Raw genomic sequence first — 22,240 nt, 5'->3', positions numbered from 1 at the left:
GAAATAATACGACCGTCAAAATACTTAAAAAAAATGATCCTACCTTTTTTCTTTTTGTTATCCTCAGATCACATATCATGAGCAATTTTGTTTATAAAACTTATCATCTGAAAAAAATTTACTAATAAAAACACACGTGCATAAAACACAAGGGAATTCAAGCAATATTTTTTTAATATGTAAACACAGGTATCAATTCCAACAACATTACGGAACTTTAAACGTTCTGAAATTATATATGAAAAGTTAATTCTGTGAACTATCTAAATGCTTCTTAAATTTTTCAATACAAATAATTATTATGTACAAAATCTTATCATTTTTATAAAAAAAATATTATATACTATAAAGTTTAATGATCCTTTATTTTGTCATTATGTTATGAATTTTGTAATGTGTAGATACTGTTTTATAATTTATATGTGTATTGTGTATCATCATCTTAAATCGAGTGGTCGTCACCATGGAGAGTGCTTGCTGTGAAATTTTATTTAAATAATTACGTTTTATTAATTAAAATAAAGAATTGTTTTGTTAAACATGTGTTTTGTATGTAAGAAATTTGTACTTTCATACGGAATTGAAAATGTTGCGTCATTGTAGCTATATTCTTACAATATTTCAATTGTATAGATATCATAAATTACAATAAAATCATTCAGGTTTGTTAAAATGATTGTATATGAGACTCTTGTTTAATTGTCAAAGATTTGTCTAAAAATATTTATCATGTTTTCTCTTTTATTGTTTTAATTTGAAGAGGTTATGTTTTTACAGTAATAATTGTAATTTAACTTTTCAGAATGAATGGAGGAATGGAGCATAAAACGCCAGGTCACAATGCAGTGCTTCATAAAGCACCAAAAAACTACAAGTTATTAATAGATCCATTTCTGGTAAAAGGTGCAACAAAACTGTACCGCTATGATGGAGTGGTACCTGGAGATCAAACTTATCCTCCAGTTCAATGTAGAGATCCTAGATCACAACTATCTAGAATATGGAATAAGCTGGAACCAGCGGACTTACCAGTACCTAGGTATTGAGCAATTATTGTTTATCTTATTTTGTTTATATGCAATATTACCAATTCAAACAATCATTATAATGGAGTGTTTCTTGTAAATTGCACTCTGTGAACAGTTTATACAGCAATTTGTTATAACACTACAGTAATTTCTGATAAAATTAACCTTTTATAAACTATAAAGTGTACATTTTTACAAATTATACTTGATGATTTTTTGTTAAACTGTTTATACATTTTTGATCTGAATATCAATTTTTTAATGAAAGTGATTGGAAATTATGGAGCATAAATATAATTTAAAATTAAAAATACAAAAACAATTACAAAATAACTTGAATTTTACTTAAAATTGGGTTATAAAATTCTTTGTTTTTATTATACCATTTGCTCCAGTAGTACCAACATTAGCATTTGACATTCAATTTTAATGGCGGGAGTTTTAAATGCATACTACTTTTCATGCTTTATTTCAGATTTAGGATAGATAAAAATTATATAGGCATTCCACCAGCAGTTGAAATAACAATTGGAAATTTAAATGACAACATAGATAAAGCTTTTCTGTCTGATATGATGAATAAAGTAGGACCTTATGAAGAATTAACAATTTTTTATCATCCTTTAACAAATAGACATTTGGGATTTGCAAGAATTGTATTCCAAGAAGTCAAATATGCAAAGTTGTGTGTTGAAAAATACAATGGGAAATCAGTTATGGGAAAGGTAAGCACTTTCTTCATTATTTCAAAAAAAAAATAAAATTCGTATTTTCTGCCTCTATAAGTAAGTTCTCCTGCTTCACCAAATCATTCTATGAAATATATAAATATAAGGTATAAACTACAAATTGCCCAGTAAAATAAACATACAATATATTGTGCAGATAATTGACCATGTACGCAAATGAAAATTGTTATAGGCAGAAACTTTATACATATCCATTGAGTTACTATGTACTATGTACTAGAGAGGACATCGCTGCTACACTACTTGTACCATGAGTTAGAGCCAAGCTTCTCAAACATCGCTTATATCTATGACTAACTAGCCTCCCCACACGCGCCCCGCACCGCCGTGATTCTCGCACAGATTTTGTTTGTGGTGTCCTATCTATACGTAGTAATAATACCTCAATGACCATATCAGATGTTTTTGCTACTACTTATGACAAGCAAGAAGTAACAAACTGAATGTTTGCTTAAAGGAACTAGTAGAAGTTATTAGTGACCATTCAATTTTCACTTCCCAGTACAACTTGTCACTAACTAATTTCTTGTGTTGTTGCACAGAAAGTGATAACTTTAAGCAACATCACTATTGCCACTCAACAACAATGTTTATTAACTGTTGTTATTCAAATGTTTACAAATTCAAAGTCTTAGATGTTACAACAACTGACACAAATATTAATGTAACAATTACTATAATTTACACATTGTGCTTTTGGGAAAAATTATTTTGCAATAAGTATTTTAAGTTAAGGCTAATTTGCTTACAGTTCATTGAAATTCTCTATATGAAAAACCATTACGTATTTAGAAACAAGAAAATGTTATACATAATATTTAATAGCGTAAATGGTTTTATTATGAACTCGGATATAATTCAATTTTTGAAGTGAAAACTTCTTTAGCGGCGTTAGGCACTTTTTCTGTAATGGGTATAAAATCTTAAACTCGTGACCTGATCGAAAAAGCGTAAGACGGATACCATTCCAAAATATCAAACATGCTCAACGATAATAATCAAATTTTCACTTCTGTCGGCACTCCTGGAGTGCAACCCGTCTTTTTTTATTTAGTTTCTTATATGTGCCAATACCTAATCTTTGAAAATATAAAAAACTAAATGGTAGATTATATATTTGTTTTAGGTTTTGGATGTGTTACATGATGCTTTCGGTAAGAAATGTCAAGAGATGTACGAAGACAAGACAATGGATAAGAAACCGCAACCAATAATTCCTGCTATAAAAGTACCACCACAGGAAGATGCACGGCTGGCCAAGATTGACCCAGCGCTCAGTAAGAGATTAGAGGATACGAAAATAGTTGAAAAGGTAAGTTAGATTTTAGAAGTTAAACCTTCATGGTAGGAGTGAAATGGCCAATAAATAAAAGAAGTTTTTTATTTTAAAGGCAAAATTTAAGCAGTTTTGATCTTAAATTCATTTAATATGCAACTTATTAATAGATATTCGTATTTCTCTATACTATGTATTAAAATAATTGTTAACAAAATAATAAAAAAACAAATGTTCATTTTAGGAGCCATATTCTCGTTTCAAAGACATAGAACATAGCGATAGCAACACGCGGTGGTCGGACGACGAGCGTGAGTACCGCAGGGAGCATCGGCACCGCCACAGGAGCGACAGGGACAGAGACGGTGACAGGGATCGCGAGAGGGACAGAGACAGGGATAGGGATAGAGATAGGGATAAGGATAAAGATCGGTAAGTAACATATTATGGTCATAGTTTATCTAAAAAAAGTGCTTTTAAAAAAGAATTTGTAACATGCATCCTATTTATTATGTTGTAACATAGAAAATAGATTTTTTTATATTAAATTATAAATTTGTTGGAAACTTTTTGTTTTTATAATTATTTATGTGTTAATTCACAATAATAATGCAAAAATTTTATCTTATTTATTGATGTAAGAAGATTTTCAATTTTTTATTTTTTACAAGCAAACGATGCAAGAGGAAATGTAGAAGGAGGTAATGGAAACATAGCTTATTTCTTTAGCGTTAAATTAGATGAAGATATTGAATTTGAAAATTTTCTGTAATATGTTACAAACAATTTAGTTTTGTATTTCTAATTAACTGTATGTACTATCATTGTACAACACACTCATCGAAAAAAATTTTTATCCTCAATACGGTTACAGACATCGTGACCGCTACGCGCGCAGTTCGGAAACCGTTGAGAGTTATGCAACATCTAGCCATGCCTCTGATGTGCCCTACACACCTGCTGGACCTATGTCCTATGATCCTTACTATCAGTCTGGGTGAGTTGCCCTATCTCACAATGGATTTTAACTTTTATTTTCATACATTTTAAAAAGAACATATTTAGAAATCGTTATTGGCATATAAATCTTTTGAAAAAGATAGAAGACCGATTTATACTGGATTCTCTCTGAAAAATTTCCATGATTGATTTTTTGAGTATTTGACATGTCCAGAAATTGTGATAATATAGTGACTTTAAATCTTTAAAACAGATGTAGGGCCGTATTAAAGCCTCCCCTCGTTTTCACCAAAGTATAATACATGTATTTTACAAATTTGATGCAATGTTTTCGTTTCTCATAGACATGTGTAAAACATGTTGTATACAAAATTTGATGCATGTAGGATAACTTATATGAAACTTGTTGGTTGAAAACTTCTAGTTGCCTGATCTAAGTTGCCTACATGTTTATGACGATCTCTTGTTTTTGTTGTAGCAATACTTGTAGAATTCGAGACAAATTCAGTCGTACCTACTTTTATAATTTCTAAAAAAAAAACTTGTGATATGTATGTATGTTGAAAACTTTATCCAACAAACATGGATAAAGTTTAAAACTTGTTTGTTACTAGTATTATACAGAAATTGCATTAAAATAAACAATACTTATCTAAACCACGACTGTGTTTTGTAGGTGAGAACGCTATCAATGGATCAGACAAGTTCTACCATGTCACAGACTTCAGTGTAAACGCAAATGTGTTTTATACTTGTATAAATACTTGTTGGCTACAAAGTGTGAACGAAAGAATGTTTGAGACAGTCTTAATACATGTGTAAAATAAATAATTATGTTTTGAAAAGTATTCTACAAGTTTTGTATCAAACTAGTATTTAACTTGTTTCTTGGTGAAAACGAGGGGAACACAACTGCAAATTTCCCCGGATAGCCTATTTGACATTCTTATGCATTTCAATATTAGATAACAGAACTTATCTAGTATGGTATAATCCATACTAATATTATAAATGCGAAAGTAACTCTGTCTGTCTGTCTGTTACTCAATCACGCCTAAACTACTGAACCAATTTTCATGAAATTTGGTATGGAGATATTTTGATACCCGAGAAAGGACATAGGCTACTTTTTACCCCGGGAAAATGACGCAATCCCGGAAATCCCACAGGAACGGGAACTATGCGGGTTTTTCTTTGACTGCGCGGGCGAAGCCGCGGGCGGAAACCTAGTAAGTTATATCTCTCGTATGGTATAAGTTATATCTCTCGCAGTTACGGGTACGGGTACGGTGCGGGTGCGACACCCGGCGGGTCGGGCGTGTGGTGGGACTGGCGGCACCACACGCCGCACACGCCGCACACGCCTCACACGCCGCACACGCCGCACCATCACACGCCCGTGAGTATGCGCTAGCTGTATGTGTTAAGGAACCGGTCCTCTATATAGCTGAGGGTACGAAACGGATGAGACGCGACGGCGATGTGTACAAAAGCAATGCATAGTATGATGACAGGCACGAAACGGGCGACAGCGGGGAGGGTCGATCGAGATGTACGGACGGCGGTGGTGACGGTGCGGGTACACAGAAATGAAATGAAAATGAAAATAAAATGAAAAATATATTTTTCATTTTATTTAATTTTTTTTTGTATGTATTAAATGTGTATGACATTGTGAAACAGCCTTACTCATAAATCATTCCATGTAAATTAAATTCCATATGAAACTCATTTCATGAACGTTTATTTCATTCATACCTATGCTGCTTTACTTGTAACAACCTGTTTATTATAATCATGTGTTTTTTGTGTGTATTAAACAATTAAAAGTGTATCACAGAATTGGTCCAACCCGTTAATGGCTGAAATGTCCTCTTGATCATTTCTTTGTAAAATATGTATATTTTATTGATAGGTTTTAATTGTAAAACAACGGCATTTTTGGGTATATTTGTTTATGTTTTTAACTAAAAGTTTTAATAAAAACATGGTGAAAAAAAATTACCCAAAAAATTATGGGTTGGATCTTTTCTTTTCTGAGGCCATCGACTTTTATATCAAAGCCGATGGTTATATCATAAAAATGTATGTAAAGTCGGAGCGGCGCTCGCACGTGGCGCCCGACTGGAGCGCGCCCAGCGTGACGTCACGCGTCTCGCCCGAATGGAAGGAAATCAGAGAGAAGGAAAAGGTTCGGCATTAGAGGATTTATTAGGACAAGTAGTGGTTATTGGTTGCAAATTGAAAATTTAGAAAAAAAAATATTTTTTTTTATTTAAAGGTCAGAAATTCTGGGCAAAAGCACGGGAGATGTAGATTTTTTACAGGTATTTCGCGCATGTGAAATACTGCATAGATAAGAGTTGTATAGGATAATGGTGAGGGGTAGTTTGGAGTGATTAATTGTAGAGGTCTACACTGCATACCTTTAAGATAAATCAAATTACTAGACTTTGTATTTTAAATAACAATTTTATATTATGTAGTCAGTATGGTTAATTTATTGATAATTGCATGAAAATTTTAGGAAGATAGTTATAATTTTATACTTCTTTTATTAACTGCATGATAAACCTTTCGCATGTGCAAATTTCCTTTCATTTCATTATCTAAGTAGATTTAAAAACTCTTCCATAATTTCATTTTAACATTGACATTATTAAGAAATACAAACACTCACTTTATACCACTTTTTTAATACTACAAAGTTATTAAACGAAAATCTCATTTTTAAAGTGAAACTTTTTAGCTTATATGTTTTCAATAAATTAGGAAATAAAGAGCAAAAATGAAGAGGCACCTCCTCCCAAAGAAGATTCTTGTGAACCGGAACCGAAGCCTCCCCCACCAGCAGACGAACCCAAAAATGTCGATTTAGATACTAGGTAAGTGATTTCATTAATGTTACAATACTTATAATATTTTTGTATAATTTTATTGACTATTTTGGACTTCAAAATGTAAGTATGTTTATCTAATAGTTTTATATTTTGGCCAATTGTCACGTTTTTACAGACAATTTGTTCGTGGACTGAGACGACTAATTTTAAAATCTCCAGGATTACAAGATAACTATCATAGAGATTTCACTTCTAGCGACGAAGCCGCTCTTTACACTCTTTATTGTTTATATTTTTCTTTGATTCATCTATACTAATATTATAATCTATACTAATATAAAGCTGAAGAGTTTGTTTGTTTGTTTGTTTGTTTGAACGCGCTAATCTCAAAAACTACTGGGCTGATTTGAAAAATTCTTTCGGTGATAGATATAAGATAGCCCATTTATCGAGGAAGGCTATAGGCTTATATCATAACGCTACGACCAACGGGAGTGGAACCACGGGGGTGAAACCGCGGGGAGCAGCTAGTTTACAATAAAAAAATTGTAAACGTTCATTGCTGAATTCCAGCATTTACTTGGCATATAATATCTATATTATTCACTTTGTCCAGGATCGCCATGCTCCTCAAAGGTGCGAGTGGGGGCGGAGGCCTGGCGCCTCCGTTCCTCTCGTTGGGCATCTCGCCGGAGGAGGAGGACGAGGACCGCCTGCCCGCTAAGATACCAGACTTGGACGCACCGCAACCGCCTTCTGATGATGAGGGTATGGGCAATTATATGGATTTTTTCTTTTTTTTTTATTGATAATAGGGAAGCGCTTGACCACAATCTCGCCTGATGTTAAGCTGAGATGTGGCCTAAGATGGAACGCGCTTCCCTAGAAGGTACCTGTTCACTCTACGTTTGAAGACCCCGATATTGTACTCGTCGGGGAACTGTATGTATGTGATTCAAATAAGGTTATTCTTATCAACATTACATCAATGATCGTTTTAATGAATTATTATATTGTATTTCTTTCAAATGTAACTTCAAAATTATGATATGCTAAGAAAATCAATGTCACAGCTACAAATTAATTTGTATTAACAGCTGTGGCGTCACAATATGGCGCAAAATGAATCCTGTTCTTATTTGAATCGCATTGCATGGGTATTTTAGATCACAAGAATATTTAAGAAGCAAATAAATTTATTAAAAATAGACATGTTTTTATGATATTTATTCATACTAATAAGTATTGAAATATTCTCACTGTATTGGTTAATTTAAGGATCGATAAGTGAAGACAGGGAAAGCATCATCACAGTAAATCAAGACCAAGACTTCAACGCAGAGCCGCTGTCGAAAACACCGTCGCCCTACCTCGATAGGGATAACTATCTCGAATGTCTCAAACTGACTATTAAAAGGGTGAATATTTATTATTTTCTTCCACATTTTATGATAGGAATATAAGAACGTTCCTTTCTTATTTAATTTAAATTATATTGTTATAATTTTTTATAATTTGATAGCAATTACAAGAAGAAGAGAGGAAAAAGCTACCCCAAATAGACAAGATAGGTTCGGATATATCATCTTCAGAGGACGAATTGTTAACTGGGGAAAAGAAACACAGATCTCCAGCACCGCTTGATAAAGACCAGGATAATTTGGATGATGATCAGGTAAATAAATTGTAAATTGTCCTGATTCATGTATGAAAGGCTAGTTATTTCTTGTAATGTGGTTTCTTCGTATGAACAGTATGTTTTTATGCACTATTTGTAGTTAGAAATAAATTAAGATAAGACAACTTGTTTCCTACGCAATACATGCGTCATGTGCTAGTAAATTATTATCATTTTTGATGAAATATTTATAAATGATCATAAATTTATAAAGAATAGAAAAAATTCGATCACGAGGCGGGACTCGAACCCGCATCCTTTCGCGCCATTCCGGGGTGGATGCCTGACCAACTCAGCCACTCGTGACTCGCACAGAGCGTTCGAATTTATTCTATTCTTTCTTTTGTATGTGTCTAAGGGACACACAAGCATTTTAATGCCATAAAACCAAAAATATAAATTTCAATAAAAATGATCACATAAGTGACACAAGCATCTAAATAAGGCAATTCTTTCGTCTTTAATATTATAATGTACATTTTTATTATCAGATGTCGTTATCATCACTATCGTCAACGGAGGCGAAGATAGAAGAACAAGTGCCCGCAGAAGCGTACTTCTACCCGCCCTCACACGCAAACGCGCACGCACATATGCACCCGCAGTACTATCAGACTATGTGGCCGCATGCTGGTATGTTTACTTATTTATTTGTTTTATTTTTATTTTTATGAAAGAATATGTCATCTGTGATCTAGTAATAGGTGTGTCAATAATCCGTAAGTTAGAAAAAAATGCTATTTAGTTTATATTAAAAACGTTACAATAATAATATAAACTAGCATCAGATAACATCAAATGCAGACCGAGCAAAGTGGAATACAATTTATTTTGAAATAAGTGTACTAACAAACTCAATACTAAACTTTTACTCCATAATGAACAAAAAAAAATTGGTTGCCTGTAAAGTCGGTATACGGGCGAAAGTTTTACGTGACAACGACTTTTTATGTCTGTCTCTCTCGCTCTTAGGCGGGCTAACCATGCCCGAGTGGAAGGGACGCGTGCCTCTCACTCGCTCTCATTGTGAGCGCATAACGTGAGCGGAGCGTAACGCAGTTTCTTGAAGCAAACCAATTTATAAGACGTTTGTCTCGTCAAAAAGTTCATAGTTCTTTAACAAAAAAAAACACATTATTTTTCATTAGCATACGGTGGAGCACCATACGCAGGTGTGGCCCCCGTGGGCGGTGTGGGCGTGGGCCCGGTGGGCGAAATGCCGCTAGCTTATAGTGCAGCTTTCCCACCGCCCATCATTCCGGCTTTCCCACCGCCGCATCATCAAACGCAAGAGGTGATTATAATTTATAATTTCGGCGTACATTTAATTTTATCTGGGTTCATATAATTAAGGAAAGTGGGCTTATATACATATATACGCTCGTTCAATTTTGCAAAGTTCTTGATTTTCACATTATAGATAAAAAATAATATTTGATTGTACATATAAAATATTTGATTATTCAATATTCCAATCACCAATAAAATATTTATTCAGTATTTTTCATATAATTTTTCAATTATCAGGAACTCGACAACCCATACTATCCAACAATAAACTGCGTGATAGAACGAGTAACGGAAGAGTTGAAGCAAATCTTAAAGAAGGATTTCAATAAGAAAATGATTGAAAGCACAGCCTTCAAAAACTTTGAAATATGGTGGGATGAGCAGAGTAGGAAAACGAGAACTAAACCCGCTAAGGAAGAAACAGGACAACCCTTACAAGTAAGATACTATTAAATTGAATGTCATAAAAATGTATCCAAATAAACATCTTTTAAATACGATTATTATCTTGCAGGATATATCCAACAAAAAAGAAGAAACGGTGGACACGATAAAATGTATTATTGAGTCCAGAGACTTAGGTTTAGAACTAGGTGGTTATGGAGCGGGTATTGGTCTCGGTCTGCGAGCTGCCATTCCAAAGATGCCAAGTTTCCGTCGTAAGAGGAAGATTCCTTCGCCTGTGCGCATGGATGATAGCTCCAAACGCCTCAGTGACCAGGTAATCTATAATCTCAATGTAAAAACTACCCTTATTTCCTTATTGTGCACCTTCGAAAGTTAATTTTATATCACTTTAAGGGCTTGGTCTAGTAGTGCAAACAAATGCATCCTGTCATCCTATATGTAAATAATACAAATGTACTAAGGGAAAGTTGCTCCACTTAATTTTTAAAAATTAAATCATTCGTATAATTTAATATTCGTAATAAGTACCAAAAATGACAATTTGAAACAATTTTCGTGAAAATTACACCGGGTGATTTTTTTTATCAGTACACAAAATTTGCGAATACTTTCTATTGATATCTTCAACTTCATGTTTATATAACTGATCAACTTTTACAAAGAAATTTGTACGAAATATAAAAAAAATAAGCTTTCCATACAAAATGCATAACTCTATACATTTTTTTCGACCTAAGTTTCTTAGTGAAAGTTGTTCAGTTTAACTAATAAAACGGATAAACAAATTTTGTATTTAATAAAAAAAATGTAATGTTTGTGTTAAAAAATTATAAAATAGAAAAATACGCAAATGAAAACAAAAGATATTTATTTCTGACTAGCTTCCGCCCGCGACTCCGTCCGCGCGGATGTCAGTCTTCGCGTCTTCTACAGATTTATTATATTATGTATAATATATAGATTTATATTGATAAACCTAATAAATCTTTTGCTAGCATTCTGATGCTTTATCGGTTGCACTGGATTTATCTCTTTTTTTTCAATCGCTTGAATGATATAGGATGGGTCCTTGATGGGCATCGAATGCTGAAGTCTCGAATCAATCAATTCTGACAGTAGGCAATTTATGTAAAATCCAATAATGGTCCATCATTTTATTTTGCCTAAACGTTACTTACTTTTTTATATATTCTATTTTATATATTCTATTTTATATATTCTATTTTTAACGAATGATTCACTCCAGTCCAAACAGCAAATAAGCAGACTTCTGCTTCTGCAACGTTTAGTTGTCCCTGAATTTGGAAAAAATAGTCATGATTCTTATCTATGACAAAAGTGTTATTTTTTGCATTGTATTTCAAATATTAAATTTTTTTTTAACCGCATCTTCCGCATTCATGTCTTTTGCCGGAATTAGACATTTAACTTCTACTAGTCCCATTTTCCCTTTTTGATATGGGAGTGTATAAAGTAAATTTTTTAGATATTTCTCGTTATACTTTTAAAAAGTTATTATTGTCATTTTGCTCATTAGGTAAAGTAATTTCGATATCAGTTTTAAGTTTTTTGATACCTGCAATAATAACGTCATAATCGCCTGCACATACTTATCGATTACACCCTGTATACAATCCACCATCCACATTCATAATGTTTTCCTGTCCTCCTCTCCTTTACGCTGTTCACCGATACATTTTAAATGAGTAAATCTGCTACCACTGAAGGATGTTTCATTGTGATCAGCAAATTTTCACCACTGTTGTCGATTATTTGTTTTTCATTTTTAATCAGCAATTGGGAATCATCAGTTTTGTTTTTTGCAGATTGGTGATGTACCCTAACAATACGTCGAAAAGGGAAAGCATCAACGAATTATCGTTTTCGTCCTCTTTTTTTATTCTTCGCGTCTCTGTTACTTCTGTTTGTTTAGTTCTCAACCCCACTGAATTTTGATGATGTGATGATAATCCATTCGTTTTAATATTGGTACTTAGAGTTTTTTGGTAGTTTTGTAGTTAGACTAAACTAGAAATGGTGGACTAAATTTGTCAGCGCGTCTGTAAGATCAGAATATAAAACCAACATCCTGTATTTAAGTTACAAAATTAATAATCAAACAACATGCCGCTACGTTGAAAATGACTAGAAGAAAAAATTAAAACACCTCGGATCAATTTTGGAGTAAACAAATCATTTTCCCCGTATGGGGATTTCCCCGGATGAACTTGGGAAGTTCAAGTTCTCAATACAAGTTTATATTATATTTCTCAAACGAAAAATAAACATTTTTGGAACTTCAAAAAAATTATATTATAAGAAAATTTATGAGCTTACTTTAGTTTTAAAGAAATATACATCCCTTTACTGACACCCCGTAAAATAAAGAAATTGTTGCCAATCACCTTTGAAATCTATTTGGTTTCATTAACTTTATGTTCGAAGATAATTTTTTTTCTAGTAGTTACTAGTTACACGCGTATTTTTTTCGTTTATTTTCCATATCGAAATCAAATGTTTAAAAATACGAATATTTGCACAAAACTAAGATAAAAATAATCAATTAACAAAAATATTAAATTTAATGAAGTAGAGCAACTTTCACTTCGGTATGAAGGAAAATCGAGCGTAGAGCACACGTCAGAACGCTCCGGCCCAAGGAGCGCGACTAAAGAAATTCGCTAGGATTTTTCCTTATTATTTTAAATATTTTTTTAATATTTAAAGAATTATCAAAATTCAAAAAAAAAATTTTTTAAAGGATTAATACTCATTGGTCTTCAACCAACTCGAATAAATTAATGGAAAAAATAACTTTTAGCAGTATTTATCAATCGATTTTGTAAGGCAAAAAATGGGAAATTTAATGAATTTATAACGCTCTAATTAAGAAAATCATAAGTTTTTCGGCAATTGTATTCAGCAGTTTTTAATACCGACTATATAAGGATAATAATGCGCTGATCAGATTATGTAAATTGTAATCGGTTGCAACGTAGTGAGTGCACAAACTTAGCTCGAAATGATTTTGGGGGAAAGAGACTTATCTTGAAGGCCTGATTAAGGTAACATAAAGTAACTTTATAAATGTGAAAAAATTCACGCGCATTGCGTATATAACACTAATTGATAAACAAGAAAAAAAAATTCAGTTTATCATTTCATTAGCCGGGAAAAAATTGTCAAATAACTTGTTGAAAACGCAATTTTGCTAGACTGCAGCCTTAAGATCAAAAATGGAATTGTTAAAGTATGTCAATTTAATTGTTTCGGAAGTTATTCTCAGGAAAAATAATTTGAAACAAAAAATATGGCTGTATAATTTGTGTAACAAATAACAAGACCGTGAATCAAGATAATTATTATGTTAGTAGTATTAATTGTTGGGTAAAAATTAACAAGCTATTTTATTGCAGGAGGAAATTGTCCAGAACTCAGACGAAGAGAAAGAAGTTCCAACGAGTCCTCGCAACCGAACCGCTGGTTCATACTTATCTACGAGCAGACGGCGGCAGTCCTCCAGCTCATCACGGTTTGTTTTATTATTTACATATCTACAAAGGGAAGTTGTATTCTATTTAAAAAAGAGGAAGAGTGTGGGAAATGGATTGATTATCTATTATAATGATCGTGTGGCTGCTGAAAAAACAAACGCAACAGTGATTTTAGATTTTATACCTTATTATTTAAATGTGATATTCCGCAAAAAAAATATTCGTCAATTTCATTTGTAGATGGCAAAACGATATAACGTATATTTTTTTTATAAATCAAATGGAATATTTATACAGAGTTCAGAATATTAGACATAGAATTTTGTTTGATAATATTTTCAGCCCTCTTACTCTACACTATTTGTGAAATCTTGTTTTTATATTATATCCTACTTTATAAATATAATACAGGTCGTCGTCAAGTTCGTCGAGTCGTTCGTCCTGGTCGGGCTCAGAGCGTGCAGCCGCGCCGCGCATCTACTCCGATACAGATGACTCCGACTTTGATGAGACGCAGGTGCGTACATATAGCACTTATATTATTATAATCAGTTTTAAATCTTCGTATTTAGAGTGGAGTTGTCTATTTTTTATAATAACCTTTAAAGCGTTGTTCCGTGGCTGCATTGCAATATAGAAAAGTCTTGTATCGTAAAATTAATAAGAATGTTGTTGGATATTATTCTTACTGCAATTACTTTCTGATTCAATAATTTATCGCTTTACAGTTTAAGGTCATATCGAATAAGGAAAGGCTCAGGAAGGTATACTCGTCGTCGTCGGATAGCGAAGAGGAACAACGGAGACGAGGTAAATTTTTAACAATTAAATATTGAATATTAAATTCTATATATGCTTACTACTTATCACTTTAATATTTTTTGAAGTCTTGAACTTGAAACGAAGCCCGAAACTTTATCTTATACTAGCTGTTCCCCGCGGTTTCACCCGCATTGCTCCACTCCTGTTGGTCTCAGCGTGATGATATATAGCCTATAGCCTTCCTCGATAAATGGGCTATCTAACACCGAAAGAATTTTTCAAATCGGACCAGTAGTTCCCGAGATTAGCGCGTTCAAACAAACAAACAAACAAACAAACTCTTCAGCTTTGTAATATTAGTATAGATCTGTGCGACCAAGTCCGAAAACTCTATCTTATATCTTTGCGTATTACCATTGTGCATTGTGCCAATTTGAAGCCAGTAGCACAGCAGAGCACTTAAAAATACCTCAATATAAATTTCCCACTCATAAAAACCCTCAAATTACAGAGAAAACCCCGATCCCTCCGGTGGAAGCATCAGACGACCGCCTGGGCTCGCCCGCGCTGTCCCCGGAGCCGCCGCGACACTCGCTGCTCGACCGCGTGTACTCCGACTCGGAGGAGGAGAGGGAGTACCAGGTAATTGGAGAAAATTGGGTATTTAGAATAGACCCTTAATAATACGGTCAACGGTGTATCTTGCTGACCTAACTTTGTCGGCTCTGAAAAAAAATTATTTTGCAACATCTTTCATTGGTTCGCTCTGAGAGATGTGCCCAAAATCAGATGGACCGCATTCAGATATATTAGTCTCAGCAATACTTAACTAATTATTGTTAGGGTCATTGTTCACATTGTGCTTCCAATCAAGAGTAATCGGTTTTGTTTTGTATCATTTCCTTACCAAAATAATATGCATACACTTAAAAATATATTACATGACTGTTACTTTTTAGGAGAAAAGACGGCGAAACACAGAATATATGGCGCAAATTGAAAGAGAGTTCTTGGAAGAGCAGCGACGGAAAATGGAAATGGACAAAGAGCCAGAGCCCGATAAACCACCTGACAAAAGGTAATTGAAAGAAAAAAGTAGACATATTTTCTTCTATTTATTTATTTTATGAACTATAGGGGACTGCTTGACCACGATTTCGCCCGCTGTTAAGCGAACATGTAGTCTAAGATAATTCATAGTTCTAGTTACTTTAAATTCATAATTCAATAGGCATAGGATGTCGGATGTCGGAATTTAGACAAAACTGCATTTTCAATCAATTTCAATTTCAAATAATAAATAAATTCATTTCATCAAAAATATTCAAAATTGAATTATATCTACAGTATACTGGAAGAAAAGACTGAAGAGAGCCGCGTCAGCCCAGTCAAGAACCATTTGAAATCTCCCGACAAGAGAAAACCAGATGTAGAGGAAGGTGAGATCAGTACAGACGAAGAGCCGCTCGAAGCGAGGAGAAAGAAGAGAAAGCAGAAGAAGAAGAGAGGAGAAGTTAAGCGGGAGAGAGCGGTTTCTGTTAGTGATAGCCACACGGATACGGCTGCTAGTGTTAATGGGATTAAGGAGGTTTGTTGTATTTTTTTATACCCCATTAAGTTTTAGACTGCTTCATAGGTTTCTAGATCGGCTTTTGAAGATATTAATGTAATGAGATATGACTTTCATCAATGCTTAATATATATTTAAAAAACCAATATGGTAAACATTAATGATAATATCTTAAATAAACTGAGATTATAATAATATAATCTGCATTAAATATGCAATTCGTAACAAGGTTCAATGTCTTATAATTCAGACCTTAAACTTATTTTATAAAACACTTATTTGGTCCTTTGAAACCATCTATCAAATTTATTATTCATATAGACCTTCGAAACGTACCGCATATCGCCACCTATACTAAACTACAAACCTACCTAAACTTCAGTTTCTTAACGTTAACAAAAAAACGCTCTCACTCGGATTGGTTTTTGCGCCATGGTGCACAGTCAAGTTAATAGTATAACGTGTTTGATACTAATGTACCCGTTACTAGGGCAACGAGGCAGCGTCTCCGCCATCATCCCCCGTGTCGCAAGCGTCGCAAGAGTCGCAAGAGTCGCAGGAGTCGCAAGCGTCGCAGGCGTCGCAGGTCGCGCTCGACCACTCGTACTGCCGCCCGCCGCCCGACGCGCCGCCCAGACGACCTTCTAACCATCTGCATCATGATCACGGTAAATGTGGAAATATAATTGTTATGGCAATGTTTGTGCTCATCGATGACGTCACTACGATTTAGGGGATTAACACACGGTACCGCGTACCGCCGCGGTTGGCGGTGAAGCGGTTCTCAAGTTGCATTGGCTTCTATTAAATCCGTTGATACCAAACACACATACACCGCCCGACCGCGCGGTCGAACGGTCCGTACCTCGTAGGGCTTCACTGCCAACCGCCGCGGTACGCGGTACCGTGTGTTAATCGCCTTAGGGTTGATTTTGCTTTTGACATAGGCATTTCTAATATAAAACATTTACCGTGACTGAATTGAGCATACGAACATGACCAAACACATAAAAATTGTCAAAAAATATATTTTTATGTACAATTTCCAAATTTTTTATGAAATGCAATAAACAAAGAAGAATCGTCAATTCTTCATATCCAGTCGTTACAGTATAACAATACATTCAATTTTTAAACAGGTTACACGTGGATGGCGGAACCGGAGGCCGAAGCGCCCGCCGCTCCTATCGAAGAGATCAAACCCAAGAAGGAGACCAAGAGACCGTACAAACGGAAACATGAAACTAAGAAACTCGCTGAAATACAGAATAAGTATGTTCTGCTCACATATTAACTACATTCACCTTCAAAATATATTAACCTTAAATATACTCAAAAAATAATACATGTCATATTCACAAGTACTTACTAACATCATGTTTTTATTTTTATTTTAGGCTGTATGAACCTCTGGAAGACTATAGCAAAATACACTCAAGTGTTGTGTTCAAACCTCGCGATATTATGGCGGAGATGCAAGTTATGTACGAATTCCTGACCAGAGGTATTGACAGAGAAGACATAGAGTATTTGAGAAGAGCGTATGAGGCGTTACTAGCAGAGGATGCTCAAGGATATTGGCTTAATGACACGCATTGGGTAGACCATCCGCCCACAGATGTGGTCTATAGCCCGCCAAAGAAGAAGTCCAAACGGCACAATAATATCTATGAGGATCTGCAGGTAGGTTTATTTTTATGAACGCATAGTTGAACACTGGTCATTTAAATTTGTATGGTTTAAAATAATTCAACATAATTAACGAAAATAGAAATTTTCTAAATAAAAAACACATTTTACACCCCCTTGATAAATAGCTCTTGCTCACAGCGGATTGCCCTCATTCGTCATTATTATCATTTAACCAAATGAGGAAAGTTTTAAAGAGATTGTGTCAACCCATAAAAAAAAATAGTTGCCCTTAGCTATTAACATTTTTCACCCAACTATAAAAGAGACTAACCTAACGTAAAATTGTCCACACTAGGGCCACTCGAGCGGGTCAGCGCGCACAGAGGGCTACTACAAGATGGACGCGCGCGAGAAGGCCAAGTACAAGTACCACCACGGGCGGGCCGGCGCCCACCCGCTGCCGCACGACGACAAGCTGCGCGCCAACAAGATGCAGCTGCTGTCCCGCGAGGCGCGCTCCAACCAGCGCCGGCTGCTCACCGCCTTCGGTACGGTATCATCTTATATTATTTAGACACTAGCTTCCGCCCACGACGTACGTGCATCCCCGTTTTTCCCCGTTCCCGCAAGAATTTCGGGAAATCCTTTCTTAGCGGATGTCTACGTCCTAACATCTACCTGCATGCCAAATTTCAGCCCCATACGTCCAGTGGTTTGGGCTGTGCGTTGATAGATCACTATATCAGTGACCATTGAGTTTTATATATCATATAGAATATAGATGAACGATATCCAAAAGAGGCAATATGGGGATCTTCAAGCGTAGAGTGAACAGGTACCTTCTAGGGAAGCGCGTTCCGTCTTAGACCACATTTCAGCTTAACATCAAGCGAGATTGTGGTCAAGCGCTTCCCTAATCCCAATTAAAATAAAAAGGCAGGAATAATATGGCTTGATAGATCGACGATAAACCGTTTTTCGTTAGAACGACTCGTTCTAATTCTATCAAGATAAATTTTTAATTTTTACTTAAAATTATCTCTTCTTATGTAAATTTTTATATTTCAGGTACAGACACGGATTCAGATCTTCTCAAATTCAATCAGCTCAAGTTCAGGAAGAAACAGCTCAAGTTTGCCAAATCTGGTATTCACGATTGGGGTCTGTTCGCTCAGGTATGGAACTGCATCTAATAATATCAAAAATCTCTAGTTTATATTTTTCATAATGCATAAGACACACTGTCATAACCATAGAAATCTAAATAACAAGACACTAGAAGTCGTAAGCGTGCGTGACCTTGTCGCCACTCAGGTGATTTGCACATCACCAGTTGCATTCGTCACTGTTCAGTTGCTCTGGAGACGTATGAGTGTATACATGGTGTGTTTCAGCAATTCCCATTGCGGAAATTCTTCCACAAGTTGTAATTATACTTATAAAGGAATAATATTTCATCGGAAAATATTTTTTTTTAGAAATAATGCCGTTTTTCCTTAAAATTATAGAATATTTACAAGTATTACGAGTGTCACCATAGTAATCGAAATAACAATGAATGACACAGTCTACCATTCTTATTATCACGTTTGTTCGTATTGGAGCAAAAAGTCTCATATACTTAGGGATGTTATTCTAAAATAAACCGTAAATTCGTGCGTTAGGATACATATTCAAAAGCTTAATTTAATAGTTAAGTTAGTTTTCACTAAAATCGAGCTGTCCAATAAAAGGCATAGTTTACTTGTGTGTACTGTTTAGCTTTCGGTTTGAATGTGTTGATTTTGGCGACAGCGGTTTTCATACGAATTATGACAATAAAGCACTTCTATGTGTCTTGTTATTTAGATTTCTATGGTCATAACCATTTTCCATTAAGAATTGATCATCACTATCAATATCAAAGCCATGTCATTTTGAATCGTATAACCTACAACACAAGGTCGACATTCCAGGAGCCGATAGCGGCGGACGAGATGGTGATAGAGTACGTCGGTCAGATGGTGCGGCCGATAGTGGCGGACGTGCGCGAGGCGCAGTACGAGGCGACCGGCATCGGCAGCTCGTACCTGTTCCGCATCGACCTGGATACGATCATCGACGCGACCAAGTGCGGCAACCTCGCGCGGTTCATCAACCACAGCTGCAACGTGAGTGTGTCCACTGCCCTTACATGTGTGTGTGTGTGTGCGCGCATACATATAGCGTAGTGCTGAATTATTTGTATATTGTTACTTAGGGAAAAGTTATACTTGTGTTGTGTCGTGAATAGAACGTTTGATAAATCTCTATTTTTTGGATGTTATCTGAACCTTAAAATGTGGTTAAAACTTGTAATAGATAAAAAAGAGCGTGTGTGCTGAGCACACGTGTTTGAAGTAAAATTTCTTTGGAAAAAAATTAAATTCAAGGATAACAAAATCATCGCTTACTAACTTCAAAAATGTACAGTCATAATTCCATATATTATTCCTATAGTAATAACCTCATATCAATCATGCCATGCGTGCAAAATACTGAAACACTGCAACAAAATATAAATCCATATTTTCCTTACAGCCAAACTGCTACGCAAAAATAATAACAATCGAGTCGCAGAAGAAGATCGTGATCTACTCGAAGCAGCCGATCGGCGTGGACGAGGAGATCACGTACGACTACAAGTTCCCGCTAGAGGACGAGAAGATCCCTTGTCTGTGTGGAGCGCCCCAATGTCGCGGATTCCTCAACTAAACTTTTATTTATTGGCGTATAATAAACAACTAGATGTTAAAAAGTCGCCCGCGGTTTCCTCAACTAAACTGTTATTTATTGGCGTATAATAAATAACTAAAAGAAGATATTAAAAAGTCGCCCGCGGTATTCTTAACTGGACTATTATTAATGTTCAAACTGAACGTACAATTAAAAGTCGCAAAAAATAGAGTGCATAAAATATTCACTGAAATTTACACCTTATTTCGTTGCAGTAATGTTCAGTCTCTTCTAAAGTTGTGTAGAGTTTTGCTTCGGACAATTTTTCAGTGTGATTGTGAATTATTGTTTCTTGTACGTCAATGCTATTCTGCCGCAATTGCGGCAATAAATAACAAAATTAATGAATATCCAAATATCCAATTGGATATTGGATATTTGGAGTTTTAGGTCCTCTGTTGCGATTGAAACAATAAGATGGTTATTTGAAATTTGTCCAATAATTTAAATTTAATTTTGAAATTTTTGTAAGCACTCCGTACAACTCGAACTGGAAACTTCATGCAGTGTAATTAAATCGAATTAATTTTACACAAGTCAATATATGCAATTTGTTATAGGCTGTTTTATACAAATGTATTGCTGTTTTTTTATTTAAAAAATATCCACAGTGACTAACAATAGTAGTTCTGTTAGAGCCTCATTTATGCCTATTACAAGAATGCGACTGTAAATATAATGCATAAAATTGGTAATTAGATTCATCTCAATATAAGGCCCTTCGCTCACGGAGCTACTCAAAAATGACTGAACTAATCAGTAATTACGATTACAAACCAGTTACAAATTGTATCTCGCATACAACGCTACTCAAGTTATAAGGTTTTAGTCACTTGTCAATGTTTGCTCGTTCATTTTTATCATAAAAAACAAAGAAACTCGGGAAACCAGTAGCTTGGAGACCGGCACGACGCGTCGCGCGTGATTGGTTGCTAACGCGTTACTCACCAGTTAGTAACTAGTCGCGTCGTGTGCGAATCTCCATAGAACATGTATGGGCTGTGACGCTCAGGCAATTCGTTAGTAATTTGAGTTTGTGACTAGTTCTTTTTGAGTAGCTCCATGAGCGAAGGGCCTAACTGTCATATAAATCTCATCTAACTGGTGCTCTTGTTACATCTAGTTCGCCTTGGTCAATCAACCAATAAATATTAAGCAATAAAACTTCATAATTATTATGTTATGAAATCTCAAAACGTGTAACATTTTACATATTATATAAACTAGAAGAATAAGGAAAACGATCTGGTCTGCGACCATAGTCCATGATACTATAGGTGTCACTAATGTTAGGTATCAACATCTGAAGTAACTCCATTTACGCAGGATTAAGCACGTGTAATCGTGACAATAACAAGTTCTTCCGAGGACACCGGACATGACTCGGCTCAAAGCCCTCAATTTGCACTAAAATAAATGATAAAACTGCCTCATATTGATTGATATATTTATGTATTGTATAAAGTAATGTAACTGTGTGCTAGGCGTGTGGTCCGTGTGTTTTGATAATAAAGACCAGTGAAACTCGTGTATGCTATTGAAATCTATGGTAATATTTTGTATTATATAAAAATAATGTAATGACTGAGTATGAGATGTAATTCAATAGGTATAGGATGTCGGAATTTAGACACTGTATAATTTTGTGTTGTATATTTTTTCTGTGAATAAAACGATCTCTACTGTTCGTCAGACTTTTGTAGTACAGTTTTTAAGTACATTTGTCCTATCGGCGTTGTGTTTGACGGCACCAAATATCCGCTATTAGGAGATTATTTCGTAATTCTTAAGAAATTCTC

At 34.9% G+C, this 22,240-nt stretch overlaps 1 protein-coding gene across 2 annotated transcripts; it reads left to right on the top strand.

Annotated features, from left to right (window-relative positions):
• Window positions 1–441: 441 nt before the first annotated feature.
• Set1 (SET domain containing 1) lies at window positions 442–21,150 on the top strand. 2 transcript variants are annotated; one of them, XM_090114115.1, is made up of 30 exons: window positions 442–662; window positions 803–1,039; window positions 1,504–1,753; window positions 2,904–3,089; window positions 3,298–3,485; window positions 3,928–4,050; window positions 5,286–5,412; window positions 6,109–6,204; window positions 6,786–6,898; window positions 7,470–7,621; window positions 8,132–8,271; window positions 8,376–8,528; window positions 9,023–9,164; window positions 9,680–9,825; window positions 10,059–10,259; window positions 10,336–10,542; window positions 13,646–13,761; window positions 14,135–14,240; window positions 14,452–14,533; window positions 14,997–15,127; window positions 15,445–15,563; window positions 15,833–16,073; window positions 16,546–16,723; window positions 17,195–17,327; window positions 17,453–17,738; window positions 18,043–18,235; window positions 18,756–18,862; window positions 19,643–19,837; window positions 20,247–20,423; window positions 20,491–21,150. In XM_090114115.1, exons 2-29 carry the CDS (start codon window positions 804–806, stop codon window positions 20,418–20,420), a joined length of 4,521 nt encoding a protein of 1,506 aa, XP_089970241.1. In that variant the 5' UTR covers window positions 442–662; window position 803; the 3' UTR covers window positions 20,421–20,423; window positions 20,491–21,150. The 2 variants fall into 2 exon arrangements, with proteins under 2 accessions (XP_089970241.1, XP_089970242.1); XM_090114116.1 differs by lacking the exon at window positions 20,491–21,150 and having other exon boundaries at window positions 20,247–20,454.
• The last annotated feature ends 1,090 nt before the right edge of the window (window positions 21,151–22,240 follow it).

Source organism: Colias eurytheme, chromosome 21, assembly GCF_061535395.1.
Source record: "Colias eurytheme isolate Ceu_HAF_F1 chromosome 21, ilColEury1 Martin Lab GWU primary, whole genome shotgun sequence".
NCBI lineage: Eukaryota > Metazoa > Arthropoda > Insecta > Lepidoptera > Pieridae > Colias > Colias eurytheme.
This window is presented reverse-complemented; position numbering and strand designations above follow the sequence as displayed.